The sequence below is a fragment of the Saccostrea echinata genome, unplaced genomic scaffold (genome assembly GCF_033153115.1).
Source record: "Saccostrea echinata isolate AGI-Se365-2 ecotype Australia unplaced genomic scaffold, CSIRO_AGI_Sech_v1 ptg000001l, whole genome shotgun sequence".
Lineage (NCBI taxonomy): Eukaryota > Metazoa > Mollusca > Bivalvia > Ostreida > Ostreidae > Saccostrea > Saccostrea echinata.
Window position 1 is genome coordinate 21,858,183 of NW_026889750.1, and position 22,076 is coordinate 21,880,258.

A 22,076-nucleotide genomic window follows, 5' to 3' on the forward strand; every position below is an offset into this window, starting at 1 on the left:
GTTAAATTACTGTCAAATTAACTTGAATTAATGTTAACTCTTACAGATCCTTCTGGCCCGGTAAGGTAATATAGATTTTTCCCAAAAATCGGAGCCTCGTTTAAGTCCAAAATGGTAATAGTAAGATTGGACGTTGCCGAGTCCGTACCATCAGAAATTTGAATATTAACGTCAATGGACGCTGCTGCGAGACTCTCGTAGTTGATGTTTGTTGTAAAGGATGTTGAAATTAAACCCGCTGTAAATTATACATGTAAATGGTCTGATAAAGTTACCAAAGCATATAAAACAAGCTGCACCAATATTACAAACATATGCACTTTATGGTGCATATAACATATCTCCAGTTTGTTTTAATACGTAATACATGTAGATTTTTAATTGCAATTACGCCAATAAATGTAAAAGTATTCCAACAAATGCTATTTTGAAAAGAGGAACCAGTCACATTACTTGGACTTGAAAAATAATGAGTAACTATACGATTTCTGTGAGGTTAAATCTTTCACTGCTCGCTCAGTCCGAGGTTTTATATGTCGTATATAGCCATATACAGTGATGTATCTCCTTTAACTGTTTCCTTGACAAAGTCCAGGTGAAACTTTTATTCCGAAGGAAATAGCGAGTTCATTCATATATTTTTAATTATTATTTCTGTTGTAATATGAAAGAAGATGGGCGTATTTGGCGTGTGTTCTGCAGAAATCTTGTACGAAGCATTTTTAGTTTAAATTCCACGATTTGTTCAGCTGACCACAGCTGGACAGACTACAAAGCTACGCACATAAAACACGTTACATTTACATTGAAATACCTGGTCAAATAAGATAAAAGGTAATAGTTTAATGCAGTTATATGTATATTAAAGTTTCAGTAGGTTGAAGGAATGCTTTAGCTCTCGGTGCAACTGAACAATAATTCATCTGTTTTTAAATTTTTAACTAGATATCATTGAGATGGTGGCCATCTCAAAGGGCCCCGCTTTCAGCAACGAACATGAAAATGTAAGGTAGCTGAAAAGGGTTTATTTTGAAGAAGAACATCTGTGTACTATTACGGGATGTGTTGTTTGAGTCCAGAGAGCTTCTATATGTATTCCTTGTTATTATAAAAAAAAATGGCACGAAAATCACGAGTGCTTCATACCCTCTATCAAAAAACGGCACAAAAATCACGAATGTTGCATATCCTCTACCAAAATCAATTGGTAAAGTTTGAGGCTGACTGGACTTAAGGGAAAGAAATTATGCACAGAACAAAGATTTTAAACAGAGAGGTTATTTTTGGCCTTGACCTAGAAACTTCGTTCAAGGTCACTGCACTTCCATTGACCAGTGGCACTCTGTGAGTGAAGTATGAGCCACATTGGACCAAGGGGAAAGAAGATACGCTCTGGACAAGGATTTTTCGTATAATTCTGCTATGACCTTAACCTTAGACCTAGAAACATGGTTAAAGGTCACTGCACACCCTTTACACAAAGACACTCTGTGGGTGAAATAGCCAGATTGGGCCAAGGAGAGAGAAGATATGCTCCGGACAAGAGATCTCGAACGGACAGACGGACGGACAGACTGATCACTATAGGGCGCCCGCAGAGCGGGGCCCTAATAAATCAGTACACAGAGTTAAACTGTCAAACGACTTGGTTTTTAGCTCTACTGGTCAGATAAAGATTTTTCCTGTATATTTCAATGTAAAACTTTGATAGTCCATTGTGGCCCCGCCCTACCCCCGGGGGTCATGATTTGAACAAGCTTGAATCTACACTATCTGAGGATGCTTCCATATAAATATGACTTATCATGGCTTTGCTGTTCTTGAGAAGAAGATTTTTAAAGGTTTTTCCTATGTATTTCTTTGAAAAAACTTGATCCTCCATTGTGGCCCCGCCCTACCCCGGGGGTCATGAATTGAAAAAAAACTTGAATATACACTACCTGAGGATGCTTCCACATGAGATTCATCTTTCCTGGCCCTGTGGTTCTTGAGAAAAAGATTTTTAAAAGATGCTATTAATTTTTCACCAATTCTTTATTATCTCCCCTTGAAAGAGGGCGTAGCCCTTCATTTGAACAAATTTGAATCCCCCTCACCCATGGATGCTTTGGTTGAAATTGGCCCAGTGGTTCTGGAGAAAAAGATGAAATTGGGAAAAGTTTACAACGACGACGACAACGACAGACAACGGACAAATTTCGATCAGTAAAGCTCACTTGAGCCTTAGGCTCAGGTGAGCTAAAATGTTTCAATGGTTTATATGAAATAAAATGCACATAAGTAAAGTTTTAAAAACATGAGAGATGACCCAAATATAGCAAATTTTTGGTTTTGTTTTGTTTCGTTTTTTTTTTTTTTTTTTTTTTTTTTTTTTTTGAAAATCAAAACAAAATGTCAGGAAAATATTTCCCTTTCCATTTTAAAGGAACCTGATACTTGAAAGGAATGCTCGATTTTTATGTGGCAGATCAATGAAATTTTTACTTTTGAAGGCGCCCAGATTCCCGCCAAATGCCAATCAAACGGCTCTCGTTCTTTTAAGAAAACTTATGTAACAAGATTATCCCATCGCTATATACTGACATATTCCGGTGAAATCTATTTTCTGTATGAATTGCCATAAAAGTTTTTAAAATTAATTCTTTCTCCTATCTTGGCCAAACTTGCATTGATCTAAGGATGCGTATAACGTGTATCACTTACACTGGAAATGCTGTATGTCTTTGTAATATTGATTTTTCTTCCCTTTAAGCGTATATCTGCTACCAGTGATTAACCACAGTTATTTACAGACACAAGACACACTTCGATCTCAAAAGTTCAATCGAGCGTTTGGATAGACAAGCGAGTTTCTTGACTTTAACTGGAGAGAGAAGGGAGGGGGAATAATGTATAGTTTGTTCCATATGAGTGCTTCCATCTCACATTTTAATTAAGATACGTAATTTTTTTGTCTTCAAAGAAAATATGACTAATCATGAAATTTTATAATATCCAAACTATTTTCTTCAGACCGGATGCGTACAACTTTGAAACCATGAAGTATCATGTGGTTTTGAAGTTTACGGAAATCGACAATGTTAATTACAGGCATTGCTGTCAAGCGCGCGAGGGAGTTGTTATTTCCAGATTCCGAACCTGTGCAACGTCATTGTTTTATTCAAATGATGGCAAGAAAGGGAAAATCACGATCCATTTAGAAGTGGCAGGCAGTTTTGTAATGTTAAATCCCCGTAGAATTTGCATTGCTGCTGTATAGCGCTTTTGTACATTGAACTTAAGGGATTGTTTCTTTTGAAAAATGATCTATTAATTGAATCTTTTTAAGGGTCAATGTATTTCGTATTTTGAAATAAAATTATATATATATATATATATATATATATATATATATATATATATATATATACAATGTATATATATATATATATATATATATAAAACATTGGTACCATGGGACACACTATAAATGTAGGCTATCTCAGGAAAAATAAGAACATATTGACATTTAACTTAAGTATTCTTTTATCATATCTATTACATCGACCTTCATACGAAATTCGTACTTGCAGCGTTAGTAGTAAAGATGTTTCCGCCGGCAGCCGGGGAGTAGGTAGTTGTAAATACATGTGTGTCTGTCGCATCTATATCACTGTACGACACCTGGAATACTGAGGCTCCTAGTGCAGAGTTTTCAGACACGGTTATAGCAGATGCCAATGGTAGATTTGTTATACTAGGCGCAGTGTTAATCCCTGGAATTAATAATTTTCGGCTTGCTAGGTTTGATGAAACCAGGTTTACAACTGTATCAAGAATCATACGTATTTAAATGTACATTACGTGTAATATAAGAGGTTAAATTACACTTTTTTGAATGACGTGTTGAAAAACTTGAAATTCCGGAAAAGTGAAGAAAAATAAATGAACAATTACTCTTTAAAAATAAGAGTTTACTCACATAAAAAAGCAGAAACAAACTATTTTTAATATCAAAAATAATGACTAAGCTCAATTTTTGTATTGTTCGAACACTTTTTTCTTACTTTGAAAACAGAGTTTAATTCATCAAAATTGTAGAGCCTTAAGCTTGTGAGATATTACTGGGAAACGTGTACATAACCTACTCTAATAGTTTAAATAGAAATTTAAAACAAACCTGCATGATTTTTTTACCTGTCACAACAATTGTCAAAGTTTTCGGACCAACCAGTGATCTTCCGTCATAGACATAAATATACAGATCGTATCCCGCCTGCGTATATCCTATGAGATTATTTGTTGATCTCACATCTCCAGCTAGAAAATACTTTAGAGTAACAGAAAGGTTCCTAATTTAAAAGAAGTTGGTAATTTTAATGTGGTAAGTATGATACCTACAGTGATAAATCGCAAATGGACAAGTAGGCAAAGAGCATGTCATATTGTAATAAAGTTGATCCCCTTCAATATCTGATGAGGTTACTGTGTAAACACTGGTGCCTGTTGTGGTTGTTGCTGTTACATTAACAGAGGCTAAGGAAAATATATCGCCTTAGAAATTAGAATGTTTTCATGTAGCACATCAATTAATTCGATTAGAATTTTTAAATCTAGAAAATAACCAGATAATAAGTTGAATTTACAAAGGCGGATCCAGGGCCGGCGCACCGGGATTGCGCCCCCCCCCCCCCTTTTGAATTTTTTGTATATAAAACTTATATGTCCATTATCCTAAAATCAAGGAAAAAACATCTCTTATTTGTATGAATTTATCAGCTTCAGGGGGCTTCGCCGCCGGACCCCTACCAGGGCTTTGTCCTATACCCACTTGGGGCTTCAATACAGCCCCCAGACCCCCTTGCCTACTACTGCGCCCCCCCCTCCCCCCGTTACGAAATTCCTGGATCCGCCACTGATTTACTCTCCAGGCAACACAATGGACTACACAATTACAATTTACACATGCTGTGCTTCATGAGAAGATTATGTACCTTGTAAGTTAGTGAACACTGGTGGATTATTTTGCGTGATGTAAACATTTAAGGTTCCCGTCACTGTGTCTTTGGTGTCCGTGCAAGCAATGGTTATGTCGTATGCATTCACAGAGTCGTAAGACAAGGAAGGATTAGCTTGTAAGTACACACTATACACTACAAACAGTAAAATTGTAGAAACTATACTAGGATATAGATATATATATATACGAGGGTTGTTAGAAAAGTTCGCGGACAAGTTCTATTGTGAGCGCGCTATTTCCATGAAACCGGTTAAACTCTCCAGATAAAAACTTTACCTATTTTCCAATAAATATACAAAGATTTATTGTTTTCCGGTGATCCTTAAAAAATATACAGCTATATTATTTTGATAAAGCATGCTTCACGGAACATGCTACTTTTTCGCACGTATACATTACATAGACTTTTTATTGAAATTAAAAATTGCACAGTTGTAGCGCAGAAAGAATTATGATATTTTACCTGTCGCTACAGTATTAATAAAACGTCACTTGCCGAAATTTTGAATTAAATTGGAGGTTGAATGACTGTTTTATAGCCATTTACAAATAGTCAACGCGTAAAAACAAAGCCAAGAATGGGAACGTCATTGAACGTCATGGAGCACCGAGCTACTAAAAAATTATGTTTGCAGACAGGAAAATGTCTAAAAATAGACTAAAATGCTTCTAGATGTTGCTGAAAATTTCCTACATGTACAAAGGACAAAAGTATTCAAATGGTAGTAGCTTTTTAAGAATGGAAGGATTAACATTTTTAATGACCAACTCCATCGATACCTCAATACCCCACTTATCGCATGGACGTTGCCGCCTATGGATTTTGCATTGTTTCCATATCTGATCTCTTAACTGCGTGGACATTTATTTTAAGATCTCACTAATATCCGAAACAGCACAAAAGACTTTATAGAAGAAAAGTAACATGTCTTGATATAGATATTTAATTTTTAAGTAGAAAAAGACGAGAAAAGTCGGAAGAAAAGAAAGATATTTAGAACTATGAAAAAGCTTAATGGGTTTGAAATCTGTTTGTCACGTCACTTAACGTCAAGTGATTGCTCCGTGAATCCTATGACCGCATAGTAAAAATTGTTGTAAATTTTCAACATTTTAGTAAATGGACCTGATTTTTTTTTACATACTATTAAACAAAAGATAGGAATTTAATCAGACATAAGTCATACTTCACAGTACACAATAGATTTTCCGAAAATCAATGTGTCCGCGAACTTTTTTAACAACCCTCGTATATACATGTATATATAGAGAGAGAGAGATGTAAACATCTAAGCATGTAAATTTCCCCCCTTCAATTTGTTCTTAGGATATTTTTTATGTTTCACGTGTGAGGCAGCAGCACATTGACGTAAAAAAAAAAAATCGGTCTTATCAGTCGTGATTTTTTGAAGCAGTTTATAAGACGTCTACCATGGAAATGACAGAAAAGTGCATTATTATTGAATCTCATATGCTGAAAAATGCAAAACATTTCGTCTTAAAATAACAAAACAATAAGCAAAGATTCTGATCATCTATGTAGAAAAGCTGAATAAGTGACTTGGCTATTTTGATAAAGGTTATCCTTAGCTTTATCAATTGTAATATATAGATCTCCAAGAAACATGGCAATATTGTTAATAATATAATAACAACTTCTTTCCACAACAAGCAGTATGTTTACTTTTTCTTACAAGAGCCACTGGAAATCCTTGCGGAAAAGATGGTAGTTGCTGGACTGACAGATTGAATGTTGCATGTGACTGTATCGTACTGTGATGGGTCTGTGGCGTTTACGACACACAACTCCTTCTCTGCTGTCTGACTCTCACTGACATCAACATTGAAAGGTAGATTATGTATTTCTGGAGGCTGTAACAACATTTTCATAAAAATCCTGTCACTTGAGAAGCGCAGTGGTTAGAGCGTTTGCTCTAGAATCGCGGAGAAAGGAGATGATCTTTATGTCGCGGGTTCGCATCCCACTGCGGGACGCTGAGTGCGGTCCGTATAAACTGAGGTCCCGCGTCGCAGTAGGTGCTGGCACGAAAAAGATCCCTCATTGCTCGAAGGTCGTAAGTGCCGAATACAGGTCTAAATATGCATACCCTCCAAGGGACGTTATCAAACAAACAATCCTATATGTAGAAAGATCCAATTACAATCTTCTTTGGTTGAATGATTATATTTTCTATTTTAAAAAAATGAATTAAAAGCCAAGGGAGCTTTGATTTGGATTTTGAAGGATGTTTCCAACATGCATGTAATATCTTAGTTGACAAAGAAAATTGTTGTGAATTTCATAAACTTAATGATTTTTTGTTTACATAAGGACTAGAAAATGTTCATGATCTATAAAACACGCTTGGACGAATCCATCTCTTTATCTGACATGAAACACGTACTTTTTTTAACGACCCCGACTATGTTGTTTTGAGGTGTTTCATGGTAAACATGGAAAGGGGTTGTTTGTTGTTTAACTTGCTTCGTTCCAGACGAACTTGAGTGGGCACAATTTGCATCATGGTTTTTAAAGAGCTATTTCTCTAGGAACTATAATAATAAAATGTTATTTACGCTGATTAATCTCCAGCATGTTATGATGCATAGAATGTAGTTAATCTCCAAACAGAGAACAGTATAGCTCGTTTATTACGAAGACGGAAATAGCGAATTTACGGATATAGATTTTTTGGGATTGGTAAAATTTTAAGGTTATAACGAACTCATGGTATAACGAATTTACGAAAAAAACGAACTAATTTTGTGTCCCACTGATGCTAAAGATAACGAAATGTACACTTTTAATAGCGAATTTGTAAGATCTTAAAAGTTGAAATATTGAGCTAACATTATTTTATGTTAAGTATTAAATTTGAAATTCATCTGAAAATTTTCGTACCCTAAAGTAAGTTTTCAATAACAATATTAATCTTAATAATTATAATGATAATAAAAAATAAAAATGTTGATATTTATATATTTCATAAATATTGCAGAAAATTAAGATGCTTGTGTCAAATTTTCTTATTCTTGGACAAATTAATATTCTCAGCGTAATTTGTGTGTAAGTTATTGTATACAGGGTTATTTTCGCCTCGTGTTATTTTCGCCTTTGCACAGTTGAAAACAATTTTGCCCCGTTTTAAATTCGCCCAGTCGCAGTTCAGTTTACGAAATTATAATGTGTTCTTTGAATTTGCTCCGTTTTAAATTTGCACACCTGAGAGTAGACGAAAGAGGCGAAAATAAAACGGGGGCAAAGGTTTCCTCGTATCTAGTATTCATAAGTGTACTCGTATAAATGTTTTAAGAATTATATTATTATTGTATATTGAACAATACAACTCTGGCTGATTTTAAGGAGAAAACCTAGTCTAACAGCATCAAACATTCCCTTATTTCTAATAACCGTTTGATGTTATAGAAAACAATTTCTTGTAGTCTTCTTTTTTACCTTGTTAGTAACAACGATTGTCAACGTTCCTGTGTCGGAGTTTCCACAGCCGTCAGTCACTTGGAAGTTAAGATTTGTAGTTCCTACTGGAAGCTGGGTGGTACTCGAGACTTGTACTAAATAAATCCCCCAAAAATTAATAATTTCAAGATCGGACATAGGTGTTATGAAAGATTTCTTAATCTAGTATGTCAATAAATGCTGAAGTAAATAGGAAACATTTTATTATCAGGCAAAGAATATAGCATCTAATTTCCTTTTCTGAAAACTGGCCGCAGTCGACATTTATTACAAAGAAAACCTTTCAAATGTCTTAAAGAAAGATATTTCTTAAAGTCTCTACTACATGTATGTGCTACCCAAATAGCATGACTACGTTGGGCCAACATTGGTAAATGGTTGTATGGTTGGCGTTGGGTGGACAGCGTTGGGCCAACGTTGGACCAATGTAACCATGTCAACCTTCTTGATCATGTTGGGATTCCTATGTTGGCCCAACGTTGGTCCAACGTAACCAACTTCTATATTCGCTCAACTTTCAAAGGGAGTTAGGATTCTAATGTTGGCCCAACGTTTGTAATACACCCTTACTGAAAATGTCTAATCAAGTTGGTAGTAGTACGTCGGCCCAGCGTTGGCCCGATGTTAGCATGTATAAGTGTTTCAAGATGGGATATTTATATTGGGCCAATGTTGGCCCAATTATTGTACTGCCAACTAAATGATGGTGTCCATGTAATCTGATGAGCGTTACGTTGGGCCAACGTTGGTTCCAAGTTCTTAAATCGTTATGTTCCCAATGTTGCCCCATTGAACTGTTGTGTTGCAAGCTTATTTGATTGCAAAACATTAATTTAGATGCACATTCTGAAATAATAGAGGGCATTCGCTGTCCTTGCTTTTAATTGGATGACTGCATCTGTTTAGATCTGATATTTTCACCATTCTTATCTTTGAGCTAAAGTGATCACAGCACCAAAAAGTTTTTTGTTCTGTTTTTTTTTTAATGGGTGCATGATTATTAATTAGTTTTAAAATCCTTAGTTCTAAATTATGAATTATTTCATGAGCGTTGTATTCATGAGAATAAGAGAAGACTGAATAACATTCCCAAGAACAGGATGTGAATGAAGCCTACATATACATAAATCAAGATAACACAGCTTTATAATTAAATTGAAACAAAAGTTAGGCGTTCGCTAAAGCTTGGAGAGTCGCGGCGATTAAAACACCAAACTGTTGGGTGAGCTGTCAGATTCAATTGCTCACAGGTGGGTGATAGACTCAAAATGCAGAGCAAGTAAGAAGGGAGATTTATAAACTATGGATTATACCATTGTTACAGCTGCATCTTAGAAGCGATGTAAGAATAATTATTCTTATTAATTCAAGTTTACTGTTAAAATTGTTCGGAATTCATCCTTTTCTTGTTTATGCTCACAAGCACTATATAAGTTAATGTAAATATGAATTATATATGTGTATACAGTTGGCACATACATGTACTTTAAACTTTTATTTACAGTAACTTCTAGTGCTCATTAAGAAATACAATAATAATTAAGTAAAATAAAAAACATCTTTCAACTTGTCTCCATCTATTGTCTATTGCATACACGATTATGATTTTAACCAGGATATTAAAGTTTATAGATCAACATGTACTAGTAGTATTTTACATCGTTGTCTTTAAAAGACTTAATTACATGATTTATATATTGGAGTCTGTACGTATTTGCTTTGTTTCCAATACCAATTATTTGTATTTTCAATCAGAGACTGTAAGGAAAACAAATGTTGTAGCGGTAACTGACAATGAAACTGAAGAACATAAAGGACTATATGAAGTATGTATGCCTAAGATCAAGATGGAGGCCTGGGGAGGCGACAAAGGGGGGAAAAAGAAAGAGCGGGAAACAAAACAAAAGGACAGTGATAGAGGAAGTGAGCCAGGATTAAGAACTTTAAATAATATTTTTTTCATACATTTCCACCACTATCTATTTTAAAAGTAATTTTGTAAATTCTGATTGAATTGATATATATCTATAAAATAATTTTACAGTGAATCACTTGTAATGTTTTCTTTGAACGTGTAAGCATTATGAATGCAGGTTGAAGTGTGTATTATTTTTTTTTTAAACAATTATGAGAAAGGTCTATATAAAGAATTATTTATAAATGTATTTTCAAGAAGTATTCATTCAATTTATTTAAACAGATGTAAGTTTCATCCAACAATTGGCCAACAGAAAGAAGCTTAAGGCCAATAAACCGTAAATATCGGACCAATCATTCAATAAAGGCTCAACGTTGGGCAAACCTAACTAACCGATTGCAAATGTTGTTTCTATGTCGGCTGTTAGTTGACTTACTATAATAACTACGTTGGCCCAACAATATGCCATCTGACATTTCAACAAAGGCCCAACATTGGGCCAACCTAACCAACCAGTTGTTAAGGTTGGCTGTTAGTTGGCTTACAATTATACCTACGTTGGCCCAACAATATGCCATCATGTTGGACCAACGTTGGGCCGATTAGCAAAATGACCGTGGGCCAACGTAGGACTACCAACAATGGGCAAACGTTGGAAAAAAAATTGGGCCAACGTTGGCCCAACAATGTCTTGCTATCTGGGTAGTCATAATAATAACGTACGAGTATTTGCATTGAACGCAAAGTTCGAGTTGATAGTTGTCATCGTTGTAGAAAGAGGATCTAGTGAATCAGCATCAGATACTACCAAAGTAAATAAAGTCCCTACTGGTGTGTCATCGGTAAAGGATACGGTTGTATCGAGGTTTGTAATTGATGGGTTATTACCTGTATAAAAGGAAGACAACATTGTATTAAGTTAAAATAACAATTCAAATGAGATGAATATGAACTTCAAATAAACACCAGAGTGTAGCAAAATGAAGTGTTATTGTTGTATTGCATAAAAGAACATGTTCATTAATTTTGTCTTACAACTGACTAATGTGAAAATAGATTTAAAATTAAAATGTCTTGTGCGATTTATGAATAAAGCAAAACAAGTGCCATTCTCTATCTGCAGTTGACACTTGGTGCATAATCAATGGAGGTACAAATGTACGTATTCCAAGTGCTAACTTTATATTGTAATGTACGATTTTTATTAATGTTGATACGTAAATAATCTAAAGGTACTGTGAGCACTGAGCTCACAAAATACCCTTCACTTCAATATGAATATAATAGTAAAGTCCATTTTTCGCTATGGGAAACTCCAAAAATATGTCTGATCGATACGTAAAATAAAAGGACCACAATGGAATAAAGATTCGTTAATGAAAGTTTCGTTAAATTTCATTCAGTGGTATAGGAACAGTTGCAGATAAGAGATCAGCAATCCCAATATTAAAGAAAGAGTGGCAGTGCGAAAGTTTTAGTAAGGGAAACCCCAAATATCTATCTGATCGAAACGAAAATAAAAAGGTGCACAATGGCACTAAGTAATAAAGATTCCGTGGAGCTCTCATTACATTTAATTCAGAGGTATACGTATACGAGGAGTTGTAAATAAGAGATACATACTATCGAGATTACAGACGTATGTATGGACACCCCCACTCTATAGACCTCCAGCTTTTAAAACAGGGGGTTTAAAAAGAGAATCTTTGCTTCTAATATGATATTAATTGCTGACATCAGGTAATGAAGGGTATTGTACTGATTGGTAAAAACAAACTCGAAAGAAAAACTTTTTTTTTACTGCCCGAGTTATTTTGATGTTATTTTAACATGAATTTTAAAGATTTTAATCTCATTTAACAAATTGATATCCTCCGCTTCTTTATGAGTATAATTTTGGAAGGAGCACCCTTTCTCATCAAAACTATGCATTTGGTTCGTTTGTTTAGTACCAAGGAGCAAAGACGAAGGTTTATCAAAGAAAAATGCATTTTTACTATAAAATAAAATAAAATACTGCTAAAATACTACTTCAAAATAAAACACTGCTGAAATCCAGGGGCAAAGAAGATTTTTAAAGAATGTATGCATTTTCATTATATGATAATTGGAGTCAAAACCTAACTCCAGAGCCCCTGCCCCCTTGGGCCATGATTTTCACAATTTTGGTAGAGGGCTCAATGCTTATTACAATCTTGTCAACAGGTTGATTGTTTGATGTCCAGGTTGAGAAGACAATTGTTAAAGATAGCACTATTAGATTTTTTTAAATGCATTCCTACCCATAACGTCTCATGGGGCAGAGACCATGAAATTCACAGTTTGTTGTACCCCGTTACCCATTGATGCTATTTACCAAAATTGGTTGAAATAGGTTAAGTGGGTCAACAGGAGAAGCTGAAAATTTCAGAAACGGACGCACAATATAAAATGAAAACAATTAGATTACCTAAGTGATTCAGATGACCTAATAGTTTCTGGAAGAAAGAGGACAATAGCATTTACCATTTGTAAGATCAGCCCTTAAGCCATACTTTCTTTTCGTGCCCTGCGATACAGAATTCCAGGAAAATGATCCTCCTACCGGCAGTGCGCCTACAGATGTTGTTATGCGATATTCATTTGAACTACCCTCTTGTTTATATGACACTATTGGTGAGGCTGGATGATATCTGAAATCAATTTTTTTTTCATTCTTTACAATTATAGACAATGAAAAAAGTTCTTGCATTGTACATAACTAAATTGTATAAGAATTATAATTACTTTGTATATTTGTATATATATTTGTATATTTATTAGAAGTCTATAGAAATCAGCTAGTTCGAAAAAAAAAATCCATGTCAAAAAAACTGTCAAGTTAATTCTTCACCTTAATAAACATTTTAATCAGAGTTTGTAATCATCGTCACTGTTATTTTTAAGCTTTTAAAATTTACCATTTAAGACACGAATCCATTTTCTTAATCAAATTATTATTACATATATTGTGTAATTCATATTTTGGAACAAAAAATCTTTAGAAAAGTCATGTACCAAAATATGCGCGCCGTGTGCTCCTTGAAATCACTGTGCCACGCGGGCGACAAAAGTATTTGTGTGTACCATCAGAATGTTTTTGCAATAGCTGAATATTTTATTGGGGGGGGGGGGTGTTGGTTTACGTAGAATCTGCATTTCGACATAAAGCCTTTTCTTCTTCGTTTTCAAAAAAAGAAAAAGATCGAGAAAGCAAACGATCTTTTGCGTGGGGGGGGGGTGGGGGGTGGGGGGGGGGTGTTATTATACTTAAATTTAGTACCTGCCTTTTCTTAATATTTTTAGTACTGTGGTGTTTATGTCTCTTTAACTTTTTCAATTCTTATTAGTATGCTCTGTATACGATCAATTTTATAACCGAGGCAGGCCACTGACAAATAAGATGATATTACAAGTGTTACATTTCAACAACCTCCCTTACAGTAAACATATCGTAAATTCTATGGTCGTTATAATGACCTTGTTAGCAAATAAAACCTATCAGTGGGTCGTGATTTGACTGACATATTTCATCCCGATTGTAAGGCCTTTGTTTTTATTCTGAATTTGATTTGAATCCATTTCGGATTATTCCATCTACCTGATCAATACAAGGGGCCCACAGCGGGTGTGACCGATGGAGAGAGGATTCTTATTCCTCCTAGGTACCGTTCCCGACTCGGGTATTGCGGCCCATTATTTTGAAATTACGGATGGGTTTAATATATATGTAAGATGGCATCAATATCGCGCTTAATGCTTAAATATATATAGCAATTCCTAACCATATTTTGTTCATTACTTGTTTTCAACAATAATATAATCTATTGGATCAATAAAAAAATAACATCTCCTTTCCTCACGTGCACTGTTTTACAGAACCACGAATAGATCGGCCGCTGCCGATAATTAAAGGAACCGATATGAAATACTTACACGCCAACATAGTCGCCACTCTGAACCTGTATTCTATCAGTTGTTGCAAGTGAAACGTAAATTTCATTGTCTGTAGCTACAAATAATAAAGAAGATGATATTAATTTAGTATGATGATTGTGACAAAATCACTGATAATACGAAAATTATTCTACTTGAAGCTGAACACGATTCGTAAAAGGAATTGTCCGCCATATTCTTTTATTCAAACTTTATATATGATGGCCCCTATATAATCCATTCACTTATCACTGTTCAGCGTAATCAGTTGTCACCTGTGTAGACGGACGTATGCTACACAGCTATTGGAATACACTCGGTATCCGTGCTTCTTCCACGGCAGGAGAGAGATACCAAAGAAGGTTACAACAGTTGCAAGGGTCAGTGCACTATACAAACAAGAGGCCCAAGGGCCACATCGCTCACCTGAGCACATTGGCTAGGCAAAAGTACAAATCAGTTCAGTATTGAAAAAATTACCGGGGGGGGGGGGGGGCTTGAATTTTAAACTACCTGATGATGCTTCCATGTCAATATAACAAATTGCTTTGTTGTACTTGAGAAGATTTAAAAAAAAAAATTCCCATATATTCCTTTGTAAAAATTTGATCCCCCATTCTGGCTCCTCCCTATCCAAGGGATCATCATTTAAACAAACTTGAATCTACACTACCTGAGGATAATTCCATATCAATATGACTAAACATAGCTTTTCTGTTCTTGAGAGAAAATATTTTTTTCTATATATTCTTATGTAAAACTTTTGATCCCCTATTGGGCCCCACCCAACCCCCCAGGGGTCATGATTTGATCAAACTTGAATCTACACTATCTGAGGATGCTTCCATATAAATGACTCATCATGGCTTTGCTGTTCTTGAGAAGAAGATTTTTAAAGATTTTTCCTATATATTTCTATGTAAAACTTTGATCCTCCATTGTGGCCCCGCCCTACCCCAGGAGTCATGATTTGAACAAACTTGAATCTACACTACCTGAGGATGCTTCCATATAAATATGACTCATCATGGCTTTTCTGTTCTTGAGAAGAAGATTTTTAAAGGTACGTTTTTCCTATATATTTCTATGTAGAACTTTGATCCTCAATTGTGGCCCCGCCCTACCCCCGGGGGTCATGATTTGAACAAACTTGAATCTACACTACCTGAGGATGCTTCCATGTAAATACGACTCATCGTGGCTCTGCTGTTCTTGAGAAGATTTTTAAAGGTTTTTTCTATATATTTCTATGTAAAACTTTGATCCACCATTGTGGCCCCGCCCTACCCCCGGGGGTCATGATTTGATCAAACTTGAATCTACACTACCTGAGGATGCTTCCATGTCAATATGACTCATCTTGGCTCTGCTGTTCTTGAGAAGAAGATTTTTAAAGGTTTTTCCTATATATTTCTATGTAAAACTTTGATCCTCCATTGTGGCCCCGCCCTACCCCCGGGGGTCATGATTTGGACAAACTTGAATCTGCACTACCTGAGGATGCTTCCCTGTAAATATGACTCATCATGGCTCTGCTGTTCTTGAGAAGAAGATTTTTAAAGGTTTTTCCTATATATTTCTATGTAAAACTTTGATCCTCCATTGTGGCCCCGCCCTACCCCCGGGGGTCATGATTTGAACAAACTTGAATCTACACTACCTGAGGATGCTGACATATAAATATAACTCATCATGGCTCTGCTGTTCTTTAGAAGATTTTTAAAGATTTTCCCTATATATTTCTATGTAGAACTTTGATCCTCCATTGTGGCACCGCCCTACCCCCGGGGATCATGATTTGAACAAACTTGAATCTACACTACCTGAGGATGCTTCCACATGAGTTTCATCTTCCCTGGCCCTGTGGTTCTTGAGAAGAAGATTTTTAAAAGATGCTATTAATTTTTCACTAATTCTTTATTATCTCCCCTTGAAAGAGGGTGTGGCCCTTCATTTGAACAAACTTGAATTCCCTTCACCCAAGGATGCTTTGTGGCAAGTTTGGTTGAAATTGGCCCAGTGGTTCTGGAGAAGAAGTCGAAAATGTGAAAAGTTTACAGACAGACGGACGGACAGACGGACTACAGACAAAATGTGATCAGAAAAGCTCACTTGAGCTTTCAGCTCAGGTGAGCTAACAAACACAAATACACGTAAACTGCAAAAAAATGTAAACATTGGTAATAAGATACCAGGTAACCAGCACGAACATGCGTCCTGCATTCCACGCAGGTGCCCGTGACAAGAAAACAGTCAGGTGTGACGAATGCGAAGGTATACCGTAGTGCTGATATCGGAGATAGTCTGTAATAGTAATGGCGTAAGCCTATTTACGAGTCTTGTTCAGCTTTATTTAATAATTACTTAGCCCCCGTTCACACATAGACGCCGCTTCTAGTACGATCAAAGCGTGGCCGAAAACGTGGCCGATCGTGACAAATCGCAGGAGAAACGAAGTGGAGTCTTTATAAGCGCAGTAAGATCGCGGTAGGGTCTTCATGATCGGAGAGCTCTACGTTCTCCCCACGCTTATTTTGAACATGCTCAAAACAAGCGTAGCGGGATCGTGGCAAACAAGAATCGGGGTAAAGTCGTAAAAAGAGCGTAGTAGAAGCACCGTAATCGTATAAGCAGCGCGGAAGCATCGTGGAGAGATCTTCGTGATCGTGGTAAAAGCGCAGTAAAAGCGTAGTACAGTCGGGAACTTATCAAGTATACGCTCCTACAACGCTCCCACTACGTTCTTACTATGTTCCCATTACGATCTTTCTACGTTCCTGACGATCCTACGAAGACCTTCAATGACCTTACGCCGATCATACCACGACCTATCAGGCAGCAGTTTGTTTTTATAGCGCTGATATTTGACCAAGCATCATCTGTCAACTGCATGTAAAGGGTTACACTATACTTGACAATCATTTGCAGTTGAGACTTCGAACTTTTCACATCTTGTTACAGTTACAATTGAAAATGCCCCGTAAACCCCATGGTAAAGTTTGGACAGAAATGAAAAACATGTTTCAAACCCAAGATATATATACATCATCGCCAAAGTCGTACTAGAAGCATAATACAATCGTAATATGATCGGCACCACCGTAGCGATATCGTCGTACAGTCATCTAGGTCTGCGTAGCGTCGTAGTATGATCTTGAATGTCGTAGCGGCAGCGTAGGGTAAACGCAGTAAACGCGGCCGCTGGTCGGCAACGGTCTGCGTGACATCGTAGTAGAAGCGTGTTAGCAGCGCGTTTGACGTAGGGGCATCGTAGTACGGTCGTAATGAAGACCATAATTTGCCAAATTGCTCGATTTAGACGCCGATCGGCTCCGATCCGCCCCGATCCAAAACTTTTTCAGATCGTGGCTTGATCGGGATGATCGTCGTAAAGTCGCAGCTCTGTGTGAACGGGGGGTTAAGAAGAATGTCTGATAACTAATTACGTAGGAAGTAATGTAACCTAAATGCAAGTTAAACAAAAAATTATAGATATTAATTAAACGCTTGTATATAGAGGTTTTGTTATCAAGTCAGAAAGTACCAAAAAAAAAAAAAAAAAAAAAAAAAACGAAAACAAAAACAACCCCCCCCCAAACAAAACAACAACAACAAAACCCCAAATGATTACAAAGTCGACCTTGTAATTAAAAAAAATGCGAATCACTAGACACATCTAACTCCTTTACTTTCAAAACTCCAGCAATTTTAGTCTTCTAGTGAAACAACTCATGGAAGGCAAATAATTTCAGTAATTTAATTCATATGTTTTCGTTTCATATACATTAATTAATTTGTTTCTTTTCATACTGGACAAAAACAAAGGACAATTGCATGTGAATTGCCGACATTGTTTTTTCTTCAGTAACCAGAGTCAGGTATAGAGCCTAAGGACTTGGATCTTCCTTTAGGCATATCTATAGTTAAACTTAATTGTCACCAACTTATATATTGTGCAAATTTTTTTTTATATCGGATAAAATTATAAGGGAGGACAATTTTTTCCTTACATGTAACAGTGTATTGGTTTTCTCCCACTAGTGTCCATGTTGCACCCGCTGGTCGCCACACTTGCAGATAAACTGTTCCCGTATTTGTTTTAGCATAGAATTCCCAGCCTTTTACAAATCCGCAACATGAAATCTCCATGTCACTGCGGTCCAGAAGGATACTTACACCTGTATAATAATTAATAAATGAAGCTTAATTACTTAGGTTTTTAGATTGTCATTGACAGAAACAAAACTAAAGGAGAAAAGTCGATACTTGTTCAATACTATTAAATCTGAAATGCTTTCTTGGAAAATATAAACTTAAAGTCTCTGAAGTGATTACGTACTGTCTTAAGCTCAGCAAGATTACCGAGTGCACAGAAAACAAATGAAATTCTACATTAATTCTATGCATGCATGCACTAGTGTTTGTTCTGTAGGTCTCAGCGAGAAACTCGTACATGCAAACACGCGGAAGAAAGTGTGATAAATGAATGATTAATTTATTCTCCATGTTTTAAATAGGCATCTCTATACTCGATATAAGTAGACAATGCTACGAATTTACAATAATTATTTGCCTACAAACATAAAGACTATGTTAAATATAGTGTAAGTCACAGTTCTTAATATGATTGCCCTTACCATTAGACGTATCAATATTATCTTTCTTTTTCTTTGGATCGCCTTCACCAACAGTATCGCCATCTTTACATTTGGCCCCTACGAATGGAAATATGATCAAATGTTATATGAGCAATGTGTTCAATTGTTATTGGGAAAGCATCCCATCCTCAGCTATAACTTTCCGGCCAATGCTATTCCATAGAAAGGGAAAATTAAATGGAAAAATTGTTAGGTGTTCACATTGATCATACTCCAGTGATCTGTTTGGAAAACTCGTACATTTGTACTAGATTATTCACCCTAGTATGAAAATAATTTTACAAAAAATCGTTGTAAAAATATACATGTAAGAAACTATTTGATGACGTTTTATATTACCATCAATCTTTATATATATGGATTAATTTAAATGAAAACATGATGCACCTTCAAAGACTTTATATTACAAATTATGTTGATTAACTTATATATATATATATATATATATATATATATATATATATATATATATATATATATATATATATATATATATATATATATATTCTGCCCCTAAAATGAAATTTGATATGACTGTTTTTAACATATTTCTTAAGCGACATAACATTATTTCACGACAAAAATTATATTTTTCATATATCTGTGGAATGCTATCTGTGGAATTCCTACAAACATACTGTCGTTTGTTAAAATAGCTGTACTTCAAATTAAACTACATGTGTGCATATTTCTTAAAATCGCAATTTTACAAATGTATGGATATGTCATTTAAAAAAAAGAAATTCGATTTACTTGAATGTTGAAAATGACTGTCTCAAAAGAAAACATTATTATCGACACATACGACCACGTTAGTAAGCAAAGATTCCTGTATAATTATTTATATACTTAAGTATACATTCAGTACACGTACCAGAGAATAAAGGAAGCTAACGTAAGAAACCTAATTTAAATTCTATTCATTCCCATAAAATATTTCCTATATCGGTGTTCTGGTTCTGCTCAAGAAAGTGCATTAATCCTATAGGTACAATGTAACTCAGTTGTCAATGACACCAGATTGAAATTGGGTTGAATTAATTTCCATTCCGTATGGGATTGGAGGTTATTAACATTTAGGTCACCGATATGTTGCTGTTGGTTTTTTGTCCGTCTTTGACCATGAAATAGTGGGACCACAAACAATGTTTTTCCTCTAACCCCCCCCCCCCATTACATGTTTTATGTGATCCCTGCAAGTTGGATGGACAGATGGACATGTAAAATCCATTATGAAGACTTGGACCTTCTCACTGAATTATAGTTTAAGTGGAAGTATATAATAAAAATAGAATATTTTAACTTACTTTGTTTAAAAAAAAAACCAGAATCTGTTGTTTTGTTTGTTTTAGCAAAAGTCCCTATTTCGTTAAATTACTAAAAATATTACACATTGCTTCATACAGACACAATGTACATTATATAGATATATATATATATATATATATATATATATATATATATATATATATATATATATATATATATATATATATATATAATGACGTTAAGGCGTCATGGTAAATATGTCTGCAGAGCTGAAGTTGTTCATAACATGATGTTCAGTGAAACAAAGTTGTTTATTATTTATATTTGCATTTTGTGTTGTCAAGAATATCAGAGGAAATCATGACTGGTTTAGTGCACTACTGCCTGTTTCCTTTGAAAAAAAAAATGAATCAGCAGACCCGATTTATTCATCTTATTTCCAATTTATCACATACAATAAACACGGTAGAGGCTTACAAATCCCCGTTATCTGCTTACACGCCGCACAGTTTTCCAATTCTCATAATATTTTGTTTTGATTCAGTTAATATATTAATATGAAAAAAGTTAACGATTTTATACTGCTTTTAAATTATAAGCATATTTTTTTTTAAATCATTTTAAGATCTTGAAATAGATACAGAGATTTCGCTTTGTCTGAACTTCACAGAAACCCGGGCATGAAGAATTATCGTTCTCCGCAACTACATGTATATGCCAAAAAAATACAAACTTATCAATAAAAGATGAATCAGCTCTGTTTTGATCTAATTTAAAGAAAGTTTTATTATACAGTTAACATGATTAAATAGCTACATTGATCAAAATTGATTTTAAAAATTTTTAAATAAACCTCAACTAGCAATTTTAATCATTTTGAAAATTCTTTCTTTTCTAGAACTATAATTTATTCCCTTTGCACAATAATATATATATATATATATATATATATATATATATATATATATATATATATATATATATATATATATATATATATATATCTTGAGACAAAAAGGTTTGTCTTCCTTACCTCTTTTACATAAATTAAAAATGATTAACAACAAATAAAATGGAACTTGTAGATCCAGCCTAGGTTTCCTTTTTCTTAGTTTTGTTCAAGAAAGCCGGAGAGATGTAAATATTGAACATCTTTAGAACATCTAGTATATTAGTATTAGTAGTTTGACTTATAAAAACTTGCACAATAATGTTTATTAATCAAATTAGTTAGGAACATACCTTTACTAAAATATAGCAAAAAAAAAACAATAGCAATTCAAACTTGGTCAATTTATGCAGCGATCTTGCTACATGCATGAAGCGACTACATTAATTATATCCAAGATTAGATGAGTTGAAGTTATTGCGATGCTACTGACGTGTCCTTACCTGGAGCTAAAAATCTATTATTTTTATATATTTTTTTTTTACTTTTGTAATTAATTTACATTTTATAGAAAGCTGCCCATTCACATGTCATAATTTAAAGAATTAAAAGACAATAAACCAATTGCATTGTTCCGTTAGAATTTGATAGCCTTAGATTTATTTATTGATACTAGAAAAAACAATTAAGCTTTTATAGAAGCGATTGGGTTACTTTAAAACTTCATCTTAAATACTTTATCCGGGGGATTTTGCTCAGATGAAGCACAGGGTTAACAAAGCGCCATACCTGTAGTTTTCTTGATTTCTTAAATAGACAGCTTTGGTAAAAGAATAAAATTAATGTTAACCAGCTTAATATCAATCCTTGATAGATTTTTGTAAGTACAGCTTTCTTAAAATCACGAGGAA

General features: G+C 34.8%; 1 protein-coding gene and 1 long non-coding RNA gene across 2 annotated transcripts in view; one reads left to right on the top strand and one right to left on the bottom strand.

Annotated features, from left to right (window-relative positions):
* Positions 1-22,076, bottom strand: part of LOC133181228 (protocadherin Fat 4-like) — a 31,530-nt gene that overhangs the window by 6,829 nt on the left and 2,625 nt on the right. The window contains exons 4-15 of the mRNA XM_061315767.1: positions 18,987-19,064; positions 18,360-18,527; positions 14,350-14,425; positions 12,901-13,067; positions 11,119-11,283; positions 8,457-8,572; positions 6,694-6,871; positions 4,974-5,132; positions 4,381-4,515; positions 4,177-4,299; positions 3,567-3,755; positions 45-238 (exon numbers count right to left, since the gene is read on the bottom strand). Of these exons, the coding sequence (XP_061171751.1) occupies positions 45-238; positions 3,567-3,755; positions 4,177-4,299; positions 4,381-4,515; positions 4,974-5,132; positions 6,694-6,871; positions 8,457-8,572; positions 11,119-11,283; positions 12,901-13,067; positions 14,350-14,425; positions 18,360-18,527; positions 18,987-19,064 (1,748 nt within the window). The remainder of the gene's footprint in view (positions 1-44; positions 239-3,566; positions 3,756-4,176; positions 4,300-4,380; positions 4,516-4,973; positions 5,133-6,693; positions 6,872-8,456; positions 8,573-11,118; positions 11,284-12,900; positions 13,068-14,349; positions 14,426-18,359; positions 18,528-18,986; positions 19,065-22,076) is intronic.
* Positions 9,499-10,525, top strand: LOC133199352 (uncharacterized). Its single transcript, XR_009722793.1, has 2 exons — positions 9,499-9,819; positions 10,233-10,525. It is a non-coding gene; the product is annotated as an uncharacterized LOC133199352 (long non-coding RNA).